Raw genomic sequence first — 19,883 nt, forward strand, 5'->3', positions numbered from 1 at the left:
CTCCAGCCTCCCCATGTCAAAACTAAAATCCTCCCCTTGGCCACATGAACATTATTCCTTAACTAGACCCCAGATTTTATAAAGCAAGATTTTGCTCAGATTGAAGTTCTAAATACAACTCTTTTTCTCGTTTTCAAAAATTATCTTCCTCCTACCTAGAGACTGGATTTCTTTTAATTTTTTGTCCTTGAAGTAAAGAGCTGCTTTCTCACCCAAAGAAGACAGATTGACTGACTTTCTTTCCTCCCCTTCCTCCTCCTCCCTCTTCTTCTTACTAATTCATTGACAACCCTCAACAGTTAAGCTATAGACATTTAACAAGTTTATATGCAGACATCAGCCTAAGCGGTCATGTACTCTGGAATATTCAGTGGGAGGGTGAATCATCTCAGACAATATAAAGTTTACATTATTCAGTTATAACAATAATTATTTCTAATTGTCTATGGCTTTAAAGAAACGTCAAATAAGTGCACAGGAAAAAAGCCATATAACATCGGACATGGGTAGATTAGTTGTACTTAATGTTGCCTGAAATGAATATGAAAATGTGTTCGTCCAAGTGCATTTATTCAAGCAGGAGCTTGCATCCTAATATGGATTTCTGAACCAAATCATTCCACAGAGCATTTCGGATCAGAGGATTTTTTTAGTCCCTCAGTGAGAATCTTAATATGAAAGGAAAATGGGTTAATACGAGCAGAAAGTTGGGCTGGGATCCAAAAACTGTCCTCTGAGTAGTTGTTTCTTCTTGGAGCTGTCTCTATGTGCCCCATAAAGATAATGATTTGAAATTCCAAATATCCACTGAAGATATCACATACAAATCCGAAGAAATAAAAGAAGTGCATTATTTCTATTTTACAGAGGAACACTTTTGCAACAATGATTTAGATGAAAGCTATATGTACCTGTGTTTGGTAATTTAAATCATACGTCAGATTTCCTCAAAGTGAGGTCACATGCTCACAGGAACGTTAGTAAGGTCCAGGGAAAATAAATACTAGTCTATGATTTCTAGTTTTGCTACTTTTATTTTTCAACATTTCGCAAACATCAGTCCGGCTTAATTCTGGCACGGTCCCAACCTTGAGAACATAGAATTCAGAGGAGCCCAGAATTGTCTCAGAAACATGGCTACGTCATCTTCATACCCACAACATTTCGGACTGAAATTCTGGCAGAACACCTCCCAAACATTAACTTGATAAAAATCACAACCTCCTTCAGGAACTGTGGACTGCATTTTGGTTTCAGAAGAGAAAACCAAAACCTTCTGAGCTGTCTCCACTTACTGTCTTCCCTGAGAAAACAATCCATTGTTCTGCCTTTACAAAGGACGAACTTGACTAATTTTTTTCCCCTGGCTTGGCACAACCTTTTATTGAACTGATTGAAATGACCAGATGTTTTGGCAGCTTGTGTAGACATAATCTAAGAGATTCAGTAATTGACTTAAGTAAACGTATCGAGATGTGGATTGGCAATAGTATCAGGGATCCTCTGTTCTGTGATGACTTCAAATCCCTTTTAAAAATTCAGGCTGCCTGCGTAATTGAAAGCACAGAGACTGGTTCCCCCCTCATTCATATACTTGAGTAATTTATAGCCTATTTAGACCTGAGCATCCCTGTAACTTTTGAAAGTAAGCAAGGAAGAGCATTAGAGATCTATAAAGATTGTCCTTGCGGCTGTCTGCTCATAGTGAAATGAAATACTTCTCTGCATAAAAGTCTCTGGATGAAAAAATTGAAGCAAAATTTAATTTGACTCAGATTATCTAAAACATGATATGTTTGCATTTTTCTTTGTTTCTGGATGTTTTAGATGAGAGTGTTTAATACCAGAACTTTCCACATTATCTTTTGATGCTCCATTTCGCTTGAGCACATTTGCTGTCTTGGAATCTCTACTGATAATAAAAATATTCACTACGAATAGCTCACAGAGCTTGATTTTCTCTTAAAAGCCAATCATTGTAAGGAATATTTCAAATTAGGGTTTATTTCTTAGAAAAAGAAACAGTCTAGGGGCGGCTGCGTTGCTCAGTTAAGCGTCAGATTCTTGATTTCCACTAGGGTCAGGATCTCGGGGTCCTGGGATCAAGCCTCCCACCCAACTGGGTGCTCTGCGACACTCTGCTTACAGATTTCTCTCCCTTGCCCTCTGCCCTCCCCCACCTCAAATAAATAAATCAATCTTTAAAAAAAAAGAACAACTGTGCCTTGATTAAGAAAGAAAGAAAGAAAGAAAGAGAAGGAAACTGTCTATATTCTGTTCCCTGCCCCAAAGCCTGCTGACCTCTGCTGAACCCCAGGACAGGACACGACAAATATGAATCTCTGGCTGGGTAACTCAGCTCCATTTTCCTTTTTCTCCTGAAATTAAGGCTTTCTCTTGAAATTATTTAGCCAAAAAAGTTTTTTTTTTTTTTTTTTGAGATTTTATTTATTTATTTATCAGAAAGAGAGAGGGAGTGCGAGCACAAGCAGGGGGAGTAGCAGGCAAAGAGAGAGGCAGGCTCCTTACTGAGCAAGGACCCCGTTGTGGGACTTGATCCCAGGACTCTGGGGTCATGACCAGATGTGAAGACACGTTTAACCGACTGAGCCACCCAGGTGTCCTGACCAACAAGGTTTTGAAATGTCTCTCCTCAACCTTGCCTGAAAAATTCCTCTTTTCTTTCCATCTCTTCGTTCCTCTTAAAAAAAGAAAGTTTAGGGAGAAGGGGGTGGGATTATGGACATTGGGGAGGGTATGTGCTTTGGTGAGTGCTGTGAAGTGTGTAAACCTGGTGATTCACAGACCTGTACCCCTGGGGATAAAAATATATGTTTATAAAAAATTAAAAATTAAAAAAAAAAAAAGAAAGAAAGTTTACAGACTCTGGGCCCAGGCAGGTGTGGGGGCAAACGCATGCCCTCCATGCTTAGACCAAAGTAGACGCTTAGCGCCTATGTCCTGGAGTTTCTACAGTCTCCCTTTCTTAAGAACCTGGAGCGCCAAGAACATTACCTTCTCTGACGGCCACGCGGCACCCCGTGTTCTTAGTAAATGCTGTTCTGTATTAGCTGATAATAACCACGTCAGCAGATTTCTTTATGCATCCAAAGCTCTCATGAACGTTGTTTTGGCTTCCTGTGTTCAGAAGGCCGACTGGCCCCGTGAGGCTTTCCCTGTGCTGGCGGACACAGGAAACTTCTTGTCCTGGGTAACAGGCGATGTGAGTGTCCAACTGGTAACAGCTTGTTCTCTGAAATCCTGCCTTGCTTGGTCGCTGACTGGTCCCGTGTGAGGGAAGATTACCAAGAATTCACGAGAAACCTTGCTGAGGCCCACTTGAGGCTAAACAGAGCATAAAAATACTTTATGAGATAATTTCAATGGGATGTCACCCAGTGGGTGCACATCATAGTTGGGTTCCCCCCCCCCCTGGGTTTTGGGTTTCTTTTGTTTTGTTTTTTGGTGGCAGACAAAACAATAACAACGATAAATGAGCCCGTCCCTTGTGAAGTGCCGGTTAGAATGATTGACTCCTGCAGATGCGCGGTGTCTGTGGCTCAAGGTACCAGATGGTAAACAGCACCTCGGGGACTCTTGGTGGCCGGGCTATTTCCCTGATAGTTAACGGCAGTCCCGAACTCCGACACCCTCTCTTTCCACTCTGTATTTCGTGGTTGATCCTGACTTTTGAACATTGAGTCAACACCAACTCCAAATACATGTGAAACAGCAAAGGCTCTGATGCTTTTGAAAATGCAGTTTTAGGGACGCCTGGGTGGCTCAGTTGGTTAAGCAGCTGCCTTCGGCTCAGGTCATGATCCCAGCGTCCTGGGATCGAGTCCCACGTCGGGCTCCTTGCTCAGCAGGGAGCCTGCTTCTCCCTCTGCCTCTGCCTGCCATTCTGTCTGCCTGTGCTCTCTCTCTCTCCCCCTCTCTCTCTCTGATAAATAAATAAAATCTTAAAAAAAAAAAAAAAAGAAAATGCAGTTTTATTTTGTGATTTTTTTTTTTTTTTAAGATTTTATTTATAGGGCGCCTGGGTGACAGGCTATTAGGCGGCTGCCTTCAGCTTGGGTCATGATCCCAAGGTCCTGGGATGGAGCCCCACATCAGGCTCCCTGCTCAGTGGGGTGCCTGCTGCTCCCCCTCACTCCACCTGCCGCTCTGCCTATCTGTGCTCTCTCTCTCTCCATCAAATAAATAAATAAAAATCTTTTTAAAAATTTATTTCTTGTCAGAGAGAGTGAAGAGGAGGCAGAGGGAGAAGCAGACTCCCTGCTGAGCAAGGAGCCCCATGCAGGGATTGATCCCAGGGCCCTGGGCCCCATCCCAGGGCCCTGGGATCATGACCTGATCCAAAGGCAGAGGCTAATCTGACTGAGCCACCCAGGTGCCCCTGGGAAGGTAGCCAATGGCTTATTGCATTGGACTCAAGGTGAAGGTGAAGGGAAGACTGGCCTAGCGTAACTGAGTGCTGGGCACACGCTCTTTCATGAAACCCTCCAGCAAACCTGACAGTTGGCTGTATCATCCCCATGTTCCTGTTGGAGACCAGAGGTCAGGGAAGCTACTGGGTGATGGGGGTGGGGGGATGGCACTCAGATTTGCCAGCTCAGAAGTCCTTTCCTCATACCCCAGGCAGCGAGGGCACCATTCCACTGAATACTGAGAAGTGCCTTTTCTCTCTGGTTGTAGCTTTCTCCTTAGTGAAGGGCTAAAAATTAATGTCCAAGCCAGGGATGCTCTCAACTTCCATGTTCATTTTCACCACAGTATGAGAAAGGTAGGAGAGATTACATTCTACTTTCCGGGCTGTGTCAGTCAGCTGGGATAACTGAGGCACATAGGCTATTGGCAGAAATAGAGCTGCTTGAGGCCAGGATAGCACCAGGAAAAAAAAAAAAAAAAAAAAAAAAAGTGGGGGGGAAGAGAAAGGATCAGCAAAAGAAATTATTTTAATCTGTATACCAAACTTCTAAGACTTTTGGAAACATTTGGTGGACCAATGGTATTTCCACTCTGCACGAAAATATTCTGTGCTATGTATTCTGTGCTCTGTCTTAACTAACTTGATTTTTTTTTTTAATTTTTTTTCAGTTTAAACTTTTCCTCCAGAAAGATGTTTTGAGAAAGGACAGAAGGACTTAGTCAGACCTTCCCAAACCCATTTGTCAAGTGGATTACATTTGTGCCTCTCTTAAAAAGATGCTTTACAATGTATGAGAGCAGTTTTGGTAAATTAATATCATCATTACAAATAAGCTAGCCTCCTTGTATACCTCCTTTAGCTTCTTGTTGTGCAAGGCAGCCGTGCTGGGCCCCACAGACAGCAGTTTTGGCCTGGCCCTGGGGCCCAGGGGAATATTAACTTACAAGGCTATCACTCTCTTGTTTTTACATGTCTGAAACTATTTCAAAAGTTAGCGGCTGAAATACAAGTTATTAAATACACTTTACTAGAATATAAAAAGTTCTTTTGTCCCCCTTCTCCTCTTTGGAGAAAAGCTGGTTGTAAGACTCTGGGCATGTCTTTTCTGAATATCTTCATGGACACATAGCCCAAGATCATAAAAGGAATTAACTAGACATGAAGCTGAGTTCAGCTACAGTTAGAGTCTCCATGCAACTTAAAGCCTGCCCTAGGATTTTTATTTTTTTTAAATTTTTATTATTTTAATTTTTTAAAAGATTTTATTTATTTACTTAAGAGAGAGAGAGAACATGAGTGGAGTGAGGGGCAGAGAGAGAAGCAGACTCCCCGCTGAGCAGGGAGCCCAATGTGGGGCTCTATCCTGGGACTCTGGGATCATGACCAAGCCAAAGACAGATGCTAAACTAACTAGCCACCCAGGAAACCTTGCCCTAGGATTTTTTAAAAACCATTTTGTTTTAAGGACACCTGGGTACCTGGGTTGTTCAGTCAGTTAAGCTTCAGGATCTTGGTTTCAGCTCCGATAATGATCTCAGGGTCGTGAGATAGAGCACCACAATGGGCTCCATAACCTGGGTCGGGCTCCACGTCTCAGGTGGGGCTCCATGCTCAGTGCAGTGTCTGCATCAGAGTCTGTCACTCCTTCTCTCTCTGCCCCTTCCCCCCAACCCTCAAAAATAAATAAATACACATTTAAAAACAAACAAACAAACAAACAAACCACTTTTATGAGTTCTAGTTGAGCGGAGATACCAGGTACGAGCTGAAGTAGGAAAGACCGATTTTTTGGTTTCTGATTGTCAGAGCCTCTTGGCAGAGATATCCCGTCCCCTTCTTTCTGCCTGGGCTCTATCCCCAGGAATCTGGTGCCAGATAGAACAGGAGGCTGATTTCCTGAAGCCTCTTGGAGGGTGTGAATTGTTAGCCCCTTCTGTGCCTGCCCAAGTGTGGCTCAGTGTAGATAGTCCCTTTCCTCTGTGTGTTCCCCTCCCTGGGCATGGGCAGACCCTGCCAGGATGGAGCCACTGGAGGCTGGGAAGTGTCTGTGGGTCTCCAGCAGCTGGAAAAGGTTTGAGTCTCTTTGGCAGATGTTTGCTGTTCCAGCCACTTCATTAATGTTGGAAACTAAACCCCTGACTATTCCTGACCAAAGCCCCCCTTTGTGATTGACAGCCAGGGTGTGCTTCCTCCCACAGAAGCCCTTCACAGTCTGAGGGAAGGAGAGAGGGAGTGAAAAGAGAGAGATGGGAGCAAAATGGGAATTGGGCTAGATGCCATTGCTAAAAACCCAAAAATATCGAGGAAAGAGAGTGGCAGAGACATGAGTGAGGAGAAAGACAAATTCAGCACAACAAATTAAGATTTGAAGTCCCATCATGGGCTTGGGTCTTTCACACACATTGTGTAATGATCCCAGCTTTCACGCATTAATTTCTTTTTGAAAGATTTTATGTATTGATTGATTGATTTTAGAGGTAGGGGAGGAGCAGAGGGAGCTGGAGAGAGAGTCTCAGGTGGACCGGTTGCTGAGGATGGTGTCCCACCCAGGGCTTGATCTCACCCCTGAGATCATGATCTGAGCGGAAACCAAGAGCCCAAAGCTTAGTGGACTGTGCCACCCAGGTTCCCTTCATACATTCATTTATTTATGACACACTTATTGAAAACTACTCTGTGCCAGGTGCTATGCTGGAGAACACACCAGGAGTTCCTTGCCCAGGGCGTGAAATAAACACGTCCAGGTAGGAATCAACAGCCTTGGGGAGTGGGGAAAGATTCCTCAGCGGAGGTGACATATGAGATGGGTCCTGAACTAGCTTTTCAGGCAGTGAAGGAGGGAGGGACTGAGCTGTGGAGGGCATTCCCACAAGGGGAGCAGCTTGTGTAAAGGCATGGATTATGAAAGGCCCACCTTGTGAAGTAGGTAGGTATTACGACTTCCACTTATAAATGAAAATACTGAGGCTCAACTTTGATTATAAGCGGCAGAGAGCCGGAATCTCTCTCTCCCCTACACCCGGGACGTGGGTGGGGTCTTGCCTCCGTGCAGAAAATCGAGAAGGTGGAAAATCCAAGGACTTGAATCGAAATTCTTAAGCTATTTGAAACACTGCAGATTTCAAATCAAAGAACAGTCTGAGGAAGAGTGTGAGCACATTCTGTGTCTGTGGGCAAGAGCCCGAGCCGGGAGCAGAGGCGAGGTCGATTCCCGCCCGGCATGGTGACCGGGGCTCTCGGCGCTGTCCCCGCAGCCTCCAGCTGCCGGCAGCCTCACGTGTGGCGGCGCCGCGATGCGAGGACCCGGGAGCGCGGCTGCAGATCCGCGTTTGGAGAGAGGGAAGGAAGAGAGGAAGAGGAGAAGGGGCAAGGGAGGGAAGAGAAGGGCAGAAAGAAAAAGAGAAACCGGGATGGAAGATGGGTGAAGAAAAGGGAGGGAGAAAGAGAAAAGAGAAGGGACGTCCCACAGGAGGGGGGGGGGGGAGGGAGGCCCATGTGCAGGTAAGAGTGGGGGAAGGGAGGAATGGGAGGAAGAGGGGGAAGGAGTCAAGGCAGTTAAAGGGACAGAGAGGGTGAGACGGGGCGGGGTGGGGGGAGATGGAATAATTCTGGAAAGGGAAAAAAGGGGTTGCGGGTGGCGCGGGGGGGCCCGGAAGAGTAACTTGGAGTCAGCTAGTCCCGTAAGCGCCCGGCAGGACCGGACGAATAGTCCACACGGGTAACGCTCAGTCCCTCGCCAGGATCGCCAGGTGTAAGGAAAGGCTGTCGCTCAGGTGCTGCGCCCCAAGCACACTTCGAGGTCCGCGCTGCCGGTGGGGTCGCCCCCACCAAACACCGTTTCTCGGCGCCCGTCAACAACTCTACGCTTGCCAGGGGCAAAATATAACCACCCGCCCCCATTGCTCTCGGAGTGAGCATCGCGCCCTTGGGACCGTCCCCAGCTCGTGGCGCCGCTGGTCCCCGCTGCGCCCGCGCCCTGGAAAACCCCTTGGGGAATAGCGCACAGACGGCGGGGACTGCTGGTCACCAGAGCCCGGGGCGCTCCCGGGTTCATCGCGGCGACCTCGCCTCCCCACGGCGGGACGTCCTCCGCGGCCGGAACACCTAGCCGCAGTCTTTGCTGGCCTCCGAGCCGCCCGCGCGTGGAGGAGAATGAATGAAAAATAATTCTAAACTGAGAGGAGGGTAGGAGTAGGGAGCTTCGGCACACGTGAACACATCGAGAATGAAGAGCTTCAAATTCGCATTGCGATCCGTGTCTAATACGAGGCTCTAATTCGGCTGATCGCTATTTTCTCTAAGTGCCTACTTATTAGTCCTCCAGGTGTGTCCCTTCGGTCCGACTTGAACCACCCACCCAGGGGCGCGCGTCCGCTTTCTACAGCGGCGACTCGGGCTCCTGGGTGAGCAGCTCTGCAGCGAGCCCGCTACGACTCCGGGCCGCTTACAGGTTTCCCGCGAGATGTCACCAGCTCCAAACTCGGTTTCGGAGAAGGCCGTGCGTCTATAATTCTGTCTCCCTCTTGTGCGTTTTCCTTCCGGCCGGACACACACCAGTTCTGAGACAAAATCGTGGAAAAGCGGTGCCACCGGGCGGTTGTGGCTGGCTGCCGGGCTGGGTGGCAGGACGCAGGCAGCGGGAGTCGTCCCGGGCGCCTAGACTGGTTGGGGGTCCCCCTCGCCCACCAATTCCAATCGAACACATAAGTTCGTACAGATACTGATTGGAACAGACTCGGGGTTAGGACCCCAGGGGGAGGGAGGAAGGCCACCCAATAATCGCGTGTCTTCGGGGGCTCTCCGAACCTTAAGCGCTGTGAGCGACCCGGGAACGAAAGCTGCGCTGCCCCGAGCATCGGGCGACCAGAATCCTCGAGTGGGGCTGACCGCCGGAGGGCCCGCGAGCAACCCGGATCGTGCTGCGTTGGCCCTTGCTGCGGCGAAAACAGTTCATAAACGTTAAAACAAGAAAGAACGCACGCTTTTGGAGGATTACCCTCCCATTTTTACTATTTGTTATTGGGATAACGGTCAGGCAAGTGTCATTTATGATTTAGGATCTCGTGGGGGCGGTCAAGTGTGCGGTTCAGCACGGGCTGAGAGCGTAGAACTGCAGAGGAGGCCGCGGGTCCTTGGGAAACCGAGAAGAACGACCCACGGGTCCTTGGGGTGTCGGCTCTGTGGCCCGCAGCCTCGGGAGCCTCAGCAAGGACTCGACTTCTTTCTAGCAAGAGACCTAGACGCGCCTGCTCCCCCGGTTGCGGGTTGCGCGCACCCGACCCAGTCCAAGAGGTGCGCGGGGTCGGGTCGCAGAGGAGCTGCCCAGACCCGGCCCGCGGGCGGGGGCGGCGCGCGCTTCGCGCACCGCGCACCGCGCGCACACCCGAGCGCGCTCACCCTGCACACACACCTGGAGCGCGTCCCAGGAGGGGGGCGGGGAGGAGAGCCAAAGCGAGTGTCTTAAAATAGAGAGGCTGGCAGAGGAGCGCGAGACACCGCGAGGCGGGAGGAGGCGAGCGAGAGAGGCGGGCACGAGGCGTGCAGGTCCGCGGCCGACTTGCACGGGCGGGCTGGGCGGGGTGGGCGCCGACGCCCCTCGGCGCGGCTCGGCACCGGGCCCCGCAGGAAGCGCGCGCTGATTGACAGCTGCGCTGTCCCAAAAAGGCTCCGCGAAGATGCTGCTTCGCGGGTGGGTCTAGACGCGCGGCCCGCGCGCCCGGTGCCCGCTCCGCTCTGCGCGCCTCCCGAGCCCGCAGTCTCCCCGGCGGCCGAGGAGCGGGGCCCAGGTTCCCGCCGGCGCGCCAGTTCCTGCGGCCCCGGCCGGCAGGCGCTCTCCCCGGCTCACCATGCACTGCCACGCGGAGCTGCGGCTGAGCTCTCCCGGCCAGCTCAAAGCAGCCAGGCGGCGCTACAAGACTTTCATGATCGACGAGATCCTTTCCAAGGAGACCTGCGATTACTTTGAGAAACTTTCCCTCTACTCCGTGTGCCCGTCGCTGGTCGTGCGACCCAAGCCCCTGCATTCCTGTACCGGTAAGACGCCCCGCGGGTGATGGGGGCATTAGTCGGGTATGGTGGCTCTCCCGAGGGCGTCAGGCGCCTTCCCGCCTCTGTCCTCCCACCGGAGGGCGAGGGGATTCGGTGCCGGAGAGACTAGACTCGTCCGAGGCGGGCATCGCAGAGGCGTCGGCGACCTGGGACGGGCCAGGCAAGGTGTGGATCGCAGGGCTGGCCGTGGAGCGGAGGCGGCGGGCCCAGAGCAGCGGCCTCTCGTGCCACGCAGGCGATCCTGCTCGAGGGAGAAAGCTTCCTCCTCCCCGGCGCCGCTGTGGTTTTCGGTCAGAAAGTTCAAACCCTTGACCCGGTTCAGCGCCTAAATCACTCTTTTCGGGAAGTGGTGGTGTTGCTGCTCGCCTTGAGTTCAGTTGTCCAGCCTCCTCTTGTCTCCACTGGGGATTTTACAAGTAAATCAGTGTCCTGAGGTTCTTAACCAAACCCTGAAATTGAACTTCACTTGCAAGGCTCTCCCTCTGGGGCAGTAGTTCTGCCTGCAGTGCAAGCTGGGGAGATCACCCCCTTTTGGTTTTAAGGGACTGAAAAAAACAACAGTTACAACAATAAAAACATTCTTCACGTCTGGTTTCCTCTATCCACAAGAGCCTAACCAAGACCGCTAGGAAAGATAAAGAACATTTTATAAATACTTTGAAAAAGTCGTAGGTTCATGTGGAAAGTAAATCCAAAGGTATTTTGAAAACTTTGAGTGCATTAAGAGAAGATCCAAGTTTCAAAGTGCCCCGGCTTTATAAGGATTTAGGCTATGGAAAACCAAGTATAGAAAAAAGAGAGAGAGAGAGAGAAGTTCAAGCAATTTTTTTTAATCAAAAATAGTAACTGTCTGTGCTTTCATCTAAAGGTAAAAATTTAGTATTTCCCAACTAAAAGAAACTTTGAGGTTATGTTTGTTGCATGGATGCCCTGAAAGAAAAAAAAAAATGTTACTTTCACTGAAAAAGTGAAGTGAAGAGCTAGCAGTGTTTTTAAAAGATTTTTTTTTTTTTTAAACATCCAGGCTAGAAGCTTCTAGTGCACATGCTTAGAATTCTGTATTTTCTTTTGATTTAATAGGTTGTCCCTGTAGGACCATCAATTAATAATGTATGTAAATACTTACAGCAAAGTTCTTTGAAAACCAAGTTGTTTCCACATGTATTTGGTTATGAAATGATTACAATATTAAGGTATGCCTATGTAAAATAAATTTTATCTGTAAGGTAGAATTGGGCCTGATAGCCCATAACAGGACTTGTAATATTAAATTTTAAGGACCAAGAAGTATATGAGAGAAGAAACAAATAAGAAACTTTGGAAATAAGGTCGATATCCTTGATGTTTATATTTTTACATTTATGTGTTTGCCAGGCATATATATGCCCTTGAATGAGTAGTCTACCTATATATTAGATAGGGGAGGTAGGCTGAGTCTTGTGTTGAGCATAAATCATCACTTGTTATAATAAGTCAAACCTCCTTGAGGGGAAAAAAAAAAAAGATTTAATCACAAATTTCAGTACACCCTGCTACGAATTGCATTTCTGCAGGACCTAAGGAGGAAACAGAACAATTCTGAATATTTGAGGTTAGTTCAGGGCTGGCACAGTTTTTAATGACTTTGTCTTCTGCATTCACCCGAAGGCAGATTTTCCTGGCTTCCAGCAGTCACGGAATGGGATCATAGTAAAAACATGCTTAAAAAAAAAAAGTAATAAATAGTCTCAGAAAACAGTGATCCAGTGATCAATAGGGGCTAATTTCCGTGTTTCATTGAGCCTCGTATGGAAATAAGTCAGAGGAAAATAAGATGATTCATAGGTAGTTCTGAGAATGTTAAGGGTGAATTGCACATGTATCACGAACTAAAAGTTTTGCTTGGTCTTGTGCTTTTAAGTTCATTGACGGTTTATGTGAAAGGGTGGTTGTTGCTAATGGTTTTCTTGCCCTGTCATTCCAGTGTTTACTTCCTTTAGATGGTTCTTACGAAAACGTTGTGATTTTGTGCTCATTGAAATTTAAAATACAGAAAGTGGGATTTGCCAGTGGAATTAAACCCATAAAAACTGGCTACAATAGTCCATACTTTCAGGTCATAAGCCTTTAGTAGTGGGTTTACAATTACAGTTAAAGCCTTACATGTATTAGATCATGGGAATCCCATTAGTGACTTCTCAAGTGTTTTGCAAATACCATGCTTTCAAAGCATTTTTGTTGTTTTTAACAGTTAAGATCAAAATGTTCAAGATCAAAAATCTTAGATTGGATAAATTTAATCCTTTTTATTAATTAAAAATGGTATTAAGTTAGTGGCTTTCTACATTCAATACAACTATATATGTATGTATCTACAATACATATGAATATATGTGTGTATATATATATATGTGTGTGTATTTTTTTTTCTGGATAGAGATAAATATTTAGCACTTTTGGTAGAACCAATATGTAAAAAGTTCAAATCCAGTGAAAGGCATACAATGGAGTTGAAATTACTGAACTTGTCCTCATCCATTGATTTGCTGTCTTTGAGATTTAAATAACTACCAAAAGTGACCTTTGCCAGGTAAAATAATGAAATAAGATTAAACAAAAATTATCACCCTGCACAATAAGCATATAAAATTGGGGTAAAAAAAAAAAAGCTACAGCATTTAAGAAGCCTCTACATAATTAAGCAGTCTACATTGTTTGGATTTAGTAATCCAAATGCCAATTTATGGTACTGAAACTCCTCAGGCAGAAGAGCATGTATTCAAGTAAATTGAGAAATGGAAACATTTTTCATTAGGCAGATCATTACCTGACAGCAGTTTATTATTAGACACGCTAACCTTGATGGAATGCTCACCTCCAAAAAAAAAAAAAAAAATTGTTGTTTGTTTAAACAGGCCCTTTCTTATTACAAATACAGTAATTTTAGGCTTGGAAGGCTGTCTCTAAATTTATTTAAGTTTACATGATGTTCTACATCACGAACTAGACAGTGAGAAAGGGGATCCTGTCCTTTGAAGGCAAACTGAAGGAACATCTAAAATAAAAATTACAAAACCATGCCCAAAGAGAGCCTCCTTTTGAAAGAAAAGTTTGTTGCTCGGACCCCTGATGAGGTGTGAAATATATTTGGGATTTATTTAGTGTATAACACATTGGTTTTATTTTAAAATGTGGTAACAGACATCCCCATTTGGAATGGAAATATATTGCCATTTAGAAATCGGTTAACAATCTCTCAGAAACATTAGAACTTTGACAGTGAGTAAAAGCTAAAAATGAGGTGCCGTTTAGGCTGTCATAAATACTGCTGAACTCTTGAGTGCATAATTTCATTTTTCTGGTCGTGATTACTGTTTCTTGGTGGAAGAGTTGCTCAAAGAAATCTGGCTTCTCGGGGTGGAGTATGGGGCAGAGATGCCGGCGGGTCGTTTTTGAAAGCTCTGTCTTTCAGTTTGATATTTAGAGACAGGCGGAGGGTGGAAAGATGAATGGCCTGCTTCACGAAAACAAAGACATAACAATTTATCCTACGAGTTTTCTTGAGGATACTGAGAAGCCAGCCTGCTGTGCTAATTACTTACAATTCTATGATATTTAAACTTAGAACCTAGAATGACCCTAGACTTGCCCATGTGCGTTTTGCGGGGGGGGGGGGGCGGTGAATGTAGATATTTGGACGTTGTGCTGCCTGGGACCAGCACATGGCTTTTCATTAACCCACTGAAACCTACAGATGAATTTCTTTCTCCTTCTCTGCGGGAATGGTTCTGTTGAGTCTCCCAGTAACCTTCACTGGCTGGCCTTGTAGAACCAACTGTGGAGGTACGGAGCTGGAAGGGGTCACAGAGATCACAGACCAATCTCCCGGAACACAGTATCCTTTTTTTGTGAAGCGCTAGGGTCACATCAGTGCTTAGACACCATTTTAGTCCACGCTCTCCACAGCCATCCTTGTTAGGGTACTCAGAAATCAGGAGGACTTTTCCAACCTGGTCACATACCCGGGATAAGTCTGGGCACTCGCACCCAAGGGACAGTTAACCAGCCAATTAAGAGGGGCACTTGGGGAAGGGTGTTTATCTGAAGAGGTGGCATTGAGAACATTTTATGCTTCGGTGGATCCAAGAGAAACAAGTTCTTTGGGGTGGTGTCTTTGGGTTCATTTTATCACAAAGATTGGGTGTCATCCCAGTGAAAAATGAAATGAGGTAGGGACACGTGTAATGACTACTTGGGAGTTGGGCGGCCAGCCATTGCTTCATGGGGTTGGCTCCCGGGACTCCCCAAATCTCAGTGTGGTCTTTCAGTCCTTTCAGTCCTAAAACCCTCAGGGTTTTATTCTCAGGGTTGGGAATTGGAATGTAATTCCATTGGAATGGAAAAAGGTAGATTGCGGTTTGGGAGGGTGACCATTATCAACAGGCATGTGTATTTCTGCCAGAGGCAGATGGGCATTTATTAGTGATTATTTGTAACTGCTCATCCTGTTCCCATTCTCAGGGTAAACAAATCGAGGGACGCACAGGCTATAGGACTCATTCAGGGTCAGAGTGGACCTGGAGCTGAGCTCTTTGGGCCTCCTCAGTTGTTGCCTCGCTTACTCCTTCAATTTTATAACGCCTTTGTGAAACAGAGAGGCTGAGGGTCTCCCCGGGAGTCCGTTTTAACTGGTGAATATAGCTTCTCAGTGGTTTCTTCTCTGGTTCTGATTTCCCTAATAACCAAGGGGAAAATGATTAGAAATTTAGTCCACAGGTTAAAATGCCTCTTCAAATGTCTACAGTCTCTAGTATCATTGAATTTCAGCAGTTTCATTCAACACATCTTCATTCTTGCTTGGTGATGGCACTGTTAATGAGTTCATTACATTCCCGTTTATTCTAAATCTTGACTCACAGTTGGGATACTTTACAGATTCCTCTAAACTATCCGTAGAACCACTGCCAAACCCTTCTTTGTCATTCTCTAGAACATACTGGGCAGTTTGGAATTGGGACCGGGGAGCATTGGGACAAATATTTTTGCTCACCAGATAGCTTTTTCTGTTTGAACTCCCCCTAAGGGGTGTCATTGCCAGCCAACATGTCATATTAACCTCGTTAAATACAGCCAGAATGAAACGGTGTTTGTGGTACTTCTCTGCTGAAGCCAGTCTGCCGGTGTTCTTGTGGGTTGTGTGTCCAGATTGAAACCACATTGGATATAAGCGTGGACTATACAAAGTTGTTGGTTGTAACCCAACTGAGGAATCGAAGTGAAAAGATTGTAGGTCGAATACGTTCCAGGGATCTATAGGGAAAGCAGTAATGATTACAAAAGGTTGTTTAAATTATAAGGAGAGATTAAACTAGGAAAAAATAAAAAACCCACAAAAGGAAGGGATAGAGGAAAAGAAAAAGAGCAGGTTTGCCTGAAACTTCTGTAACTGCTCAAGGGAGCCTTGCCCAAAGCCCAGTGTCCTTCTGTGGGACTGCACGGGCCAACCTAAGGGGGCTTCCGAAATGCTTGTCAGTGCCTGGATAGTCAGTGGCGAAGATTGATTTTACTTGGATACACAGGGAGCCCCTTGAAACGAGAGACCCAGGGCCTGGGCACTGCCCAGCATTCGGTGTTCACTGTGGAGGGCTGAATAAATGTCAGGCCAGAAGCATTTTTAGGTGTCATTTGCACTTTATTTTTGAGGTCCCGCAGGAATAAAGTTGGAAAGCTTAGGTAGGCCACATGGTCTGAGGTTCATTTGTATGACACCCATGAACTTGTATGGGTGGGGACACTGCCAGAGGGACACTGCTCCGCTGGCCCCTCATCCAGCTCCAGATCAAAGTGCACTCAGGTCCTGTGGCTGAACCCATGATGAACTTGTCATTGGAACGTGGGACTAGAGGGCCATGGGGACTGGGGTGAGATGTCTAGATTTCAGCCTCTTTCACCCTTCTTCCTTGGGGAAGGCCGTCACATGTGCTGTATCGTGGGGTCATTTTTAGTGCGGCCCCAGAGCTGAACCCCAGTCTCACAGCTTCCTCACGGAGGGCTGCCCAGAGCCCCCGGCTGCTCATGGAGCCGTCCAGAGCCACGGCTGCAAGCAACCCGCTTCCCTTGGCAGCAATGGAAACAGAGAGGGGAAGAGAGGACTGCAGGGCATTAGGGGAAGGCTCCCCACATGTGACAAGACCCCGTGTGCCACCTCTCCAGTGCTTACCTCTGCATTAGGGGCCCGTGGGGTTGGAATGGCTATTTCTTCCTCCATAGCACAAATGACGGGGTGAGAACTGGCCTTATAATGCAATAATAATGTGGTTCAGATCAGAACCTTGGATAAACTTGGGGATATTCGCAAAGTAAGTGGTTCCAGGAAGAAGTTTATGTGTGTGTTTGTGTTTGTGTGTGTGTGTGTGTGTGTGTGTGTGTGTGTGTGTGTGTTTGTTTTTAACCAGAAAACCTCCCCAGCCCCTCAGGATTTAATGTATTTTCATTGTGGCTTAAGAACAGTTAGGAAAGAAAAAAAAGAGTCTTGTTAAAATGAATGCTCTAAATAAAAACACAGTTAATTTTCCATTACAGTGTCTAATTACTCATCATCACTAGGGCATTTTTATATGGCAATTTAACTTCTTGAAAGTGGAAACTTGGCACACGTTTAAGGAAGAAAGCAGTGCTGCTAGATAGGTATCAGAAGATGGTCTAATTATGTTTGGGCTGGAGTTGACTCTGACACATGATTGCCCTGGAGAAGATAGGGGGATAGAGGGCCTCTTTCTTTAGCTGCAAAGCAAAGTCTCTGGTTTCTTCAGCGCCCGTTGAAATTAAATACGGAGGGAGAGAATTCTGAACGTTAGATGATGTGCAAGTACATCTGAAAAGGGACTCTGCCAGTCACCAGTTGAAGCTGATGTCAGGACTACTTGATAGGCCTGGAAGACAGGGATCTACGCTCCCTCACTCCCACTGGCAGAGTTCAGAAAGATGAACATGGCCTTTCTCCAAGGAAAGGTCAAGATACAGCTGAGTAGAAGCCAATCTGGGAGGATCTCCGCACGAAACTAAATATGTTAAGAGTCCAAGCAGACAAGCTTACGTGGCTCCTTTTTATTGCATCCTTCTAGCTTACCAGCATGTCCTGAGGAACATATTCTTCTGGGTATGGGGGACACATAAGCATTCTCACAGTGTGAGTCATGTAGGATTACCTGCTGCCTTGGTGATGTCAGTATCATTATTTAAAAAAAAAAAAAAAAACAACTTATATGTGTGATAAGCAATGTGATTTTCTTTTTGCTTTTCTAATTCAAGGATTGCTTATGATGTGGGAAGATGGAATGGTGTAGGGCTTGGTGGAATCTTAGGAAGCCATAGCTTTATCTCCACCCCAGGAATGCCCAGCAGGTCCCTAATACTGATTCACCTGCCAACCTCCAGCACTCACTTCCCTCTTCTCAGAGTTCCTTGTACTGTGTAACTTAACCTTTGTTGAAATTCAGGATTATGGTCATTTCAAAGACAGGGTCTTGTATATTGAAGGAAGTGTAACGTGGAAGTTTAGTTTAAGCAATGGCTAGGAGAATCAACTTTGTACATTTCCCTCGTGGTAGTTTACAAACAACCAAGTCCTGATATTATGTCTTCTGTGGTGGTGGAGCCGCCTGGGCAAAGAAATTTGCTGAGATTCCTCCTCTTGAGTCCTATTTTATTTATCCCAAAGGCAGCTACAAACTTGGGAGAAATGCTAGAAATAGCCTGAAGGCCCTTCTTCACATTTGTAACCATACTAGAAAGGGTGACTTTTTCCTTTTTGAGTGCCTATCATATAATAGGCATTGGGCTAAGAGCTTTAAGATCAGCTAGAGGTCATCCCTAGGAGGTAGGTATTATTACTGCCATAGATGGGAAGCTGAGAAATTAAGTAACTTTCTCAAAGTCACATGGATACATAAAGATCTCTTACAAAGCAGTAAAAAGGCAAGTAGAAAGATTTGCAGTTCTTAGAGATGAATATCTAGACAATAAAGATGAAAGCATGTTCTGCCTCCCTGGGAATCAGGAAAACACAAATTAAAATGAGGTACCATTTCACATAATCAGATAGAGAAAAATTGAAGAATCTGAAACTCTCAACTGATGACAGCGATGTGGCGTGATAGATATTCTCATACACTGATGGTGGGAATATTATTTTGGTACAATTCCTTTGGAGAGCCATGTGGTAACACCCAGAAAAGCTACAGCCCAGCAGCCCCACCTCTGGGTTGATGCCGTGAGAAAACTGTACACGTGTGCAAAGGGACACATGCTTAAGAATTTCTGGTCATTTCTGTGTTGCTTATGATAATGACAAATCAAAAACAAACCACTCTTCAGAAGGAAAAAAGGATAAAAAATATGTCTATTCATGCAATGAATTTCTATGTTATGAAAATGAATGAGCCAGAACCATATTCTACATGTCTGAATGTGGGTGAGTTTTAGAAAGATAGTGTTGAGAATAAAACAAGTTGTAGATTGATACTATTTATATACTGCTTGAAAACAAGCAGACTAATAGTTATATTATTGAGGGAGGCAAGGGTATGGGATGAGGAGGGCTACCCACGGGTCTTTATTTTCCTGTGTAATTATTTATTAAGGGAAAGAAAAGGCCTAATGTAAATATGGCTAAGCATTCAGATTTAGCAAAGCCTGGTCATAGGTATACAGGTGTTCATTACATTACTCTTTGTACTTTTCTCTATGTTTGAAATTTTTCATAATGTAAACATTGAAAAGTGATAGTGTGGGAGACCTCACATATTCACAAAGCCCTTGATCTTGTGGAACGCTTGATGGTTTTCTTAATAGCTTTTCTGTCCTGACACAGAAGCTTTTAAATGCAGAACTTGTAGGCAGTCTCACAGTAGGGAAATAAGAACACTTTATAATTAGACACATGTGTACATGTCTCACTAAAACAACCACTGTAGCTGCTGTAATTGGCTTTTGGATCTCACTTTCCTCCCCTGGCTAGATGGAGATACTATTTATCACCAAGATAGCTGCCATTCCCCCAAGTGATACTTTTGCATATGAGTAAACCATCTCTGAGCCCGTCACTAGGACTAGGAAGAAATTGCTCCTTGAAGTGTTTGTTTATTTCAGGTACACATCAATAATCATGCGAGCAAGAGCCATTAGGTTGTTTTCCCTTCTTAATGTTGTTGATGTTTAAAATCACAATCAGTTGTCTTTTATTGCATCTTGCTTTTGTATCTATTTGCTGAGCTGGTATACAACCCTTGGCTTTTGACCTGTGGTCCATTGCTATGGACAATTTAACTTAAAAAAAAAAATTGTCTAGGGATAGCTAGGAATACCAAAGAACCTAAAAATGTTAAAATGTAGATTATAAACAGGGACCAATGATGTTGGTGTT

General features: G+C 45.6%; 1 protein-coding gene across 1 annotated transcript in view; it reads left to right on the forward strand.

Annotated features, from left to right (window-relative positions):
* Positions 1–9,803: 9,803 nt before the first annotated feature.
* Positions 9,804–19,883, forward strand: part of BARX2 (BARX homeobox 2) — a 73,660-nt gene continuing 63,580 nt past the window's right edge. The window contains exon 1 of the mRNA XM_082684223.1: positions 9,804–10,465. Coding sequence (XP_082540349.1) covers positions 10,279–10,465 — 187 coding nt within the window. The 5' untranslated portion in view covers positions 9,804–10,278. The remainder of the gene's footprint in view (positions 10,466–19,883) is intronic.

Source organism: Mustela nivalis (assembly GCF_964662115.1).
Source record: "Mustela nivalis genome assembly, chromosome: 9".
NCBI lineage: Eukaryota > Metazoa > Chordata > Mammalia > Carnivora > Mustelidae > Mustela > Mustela nivalis.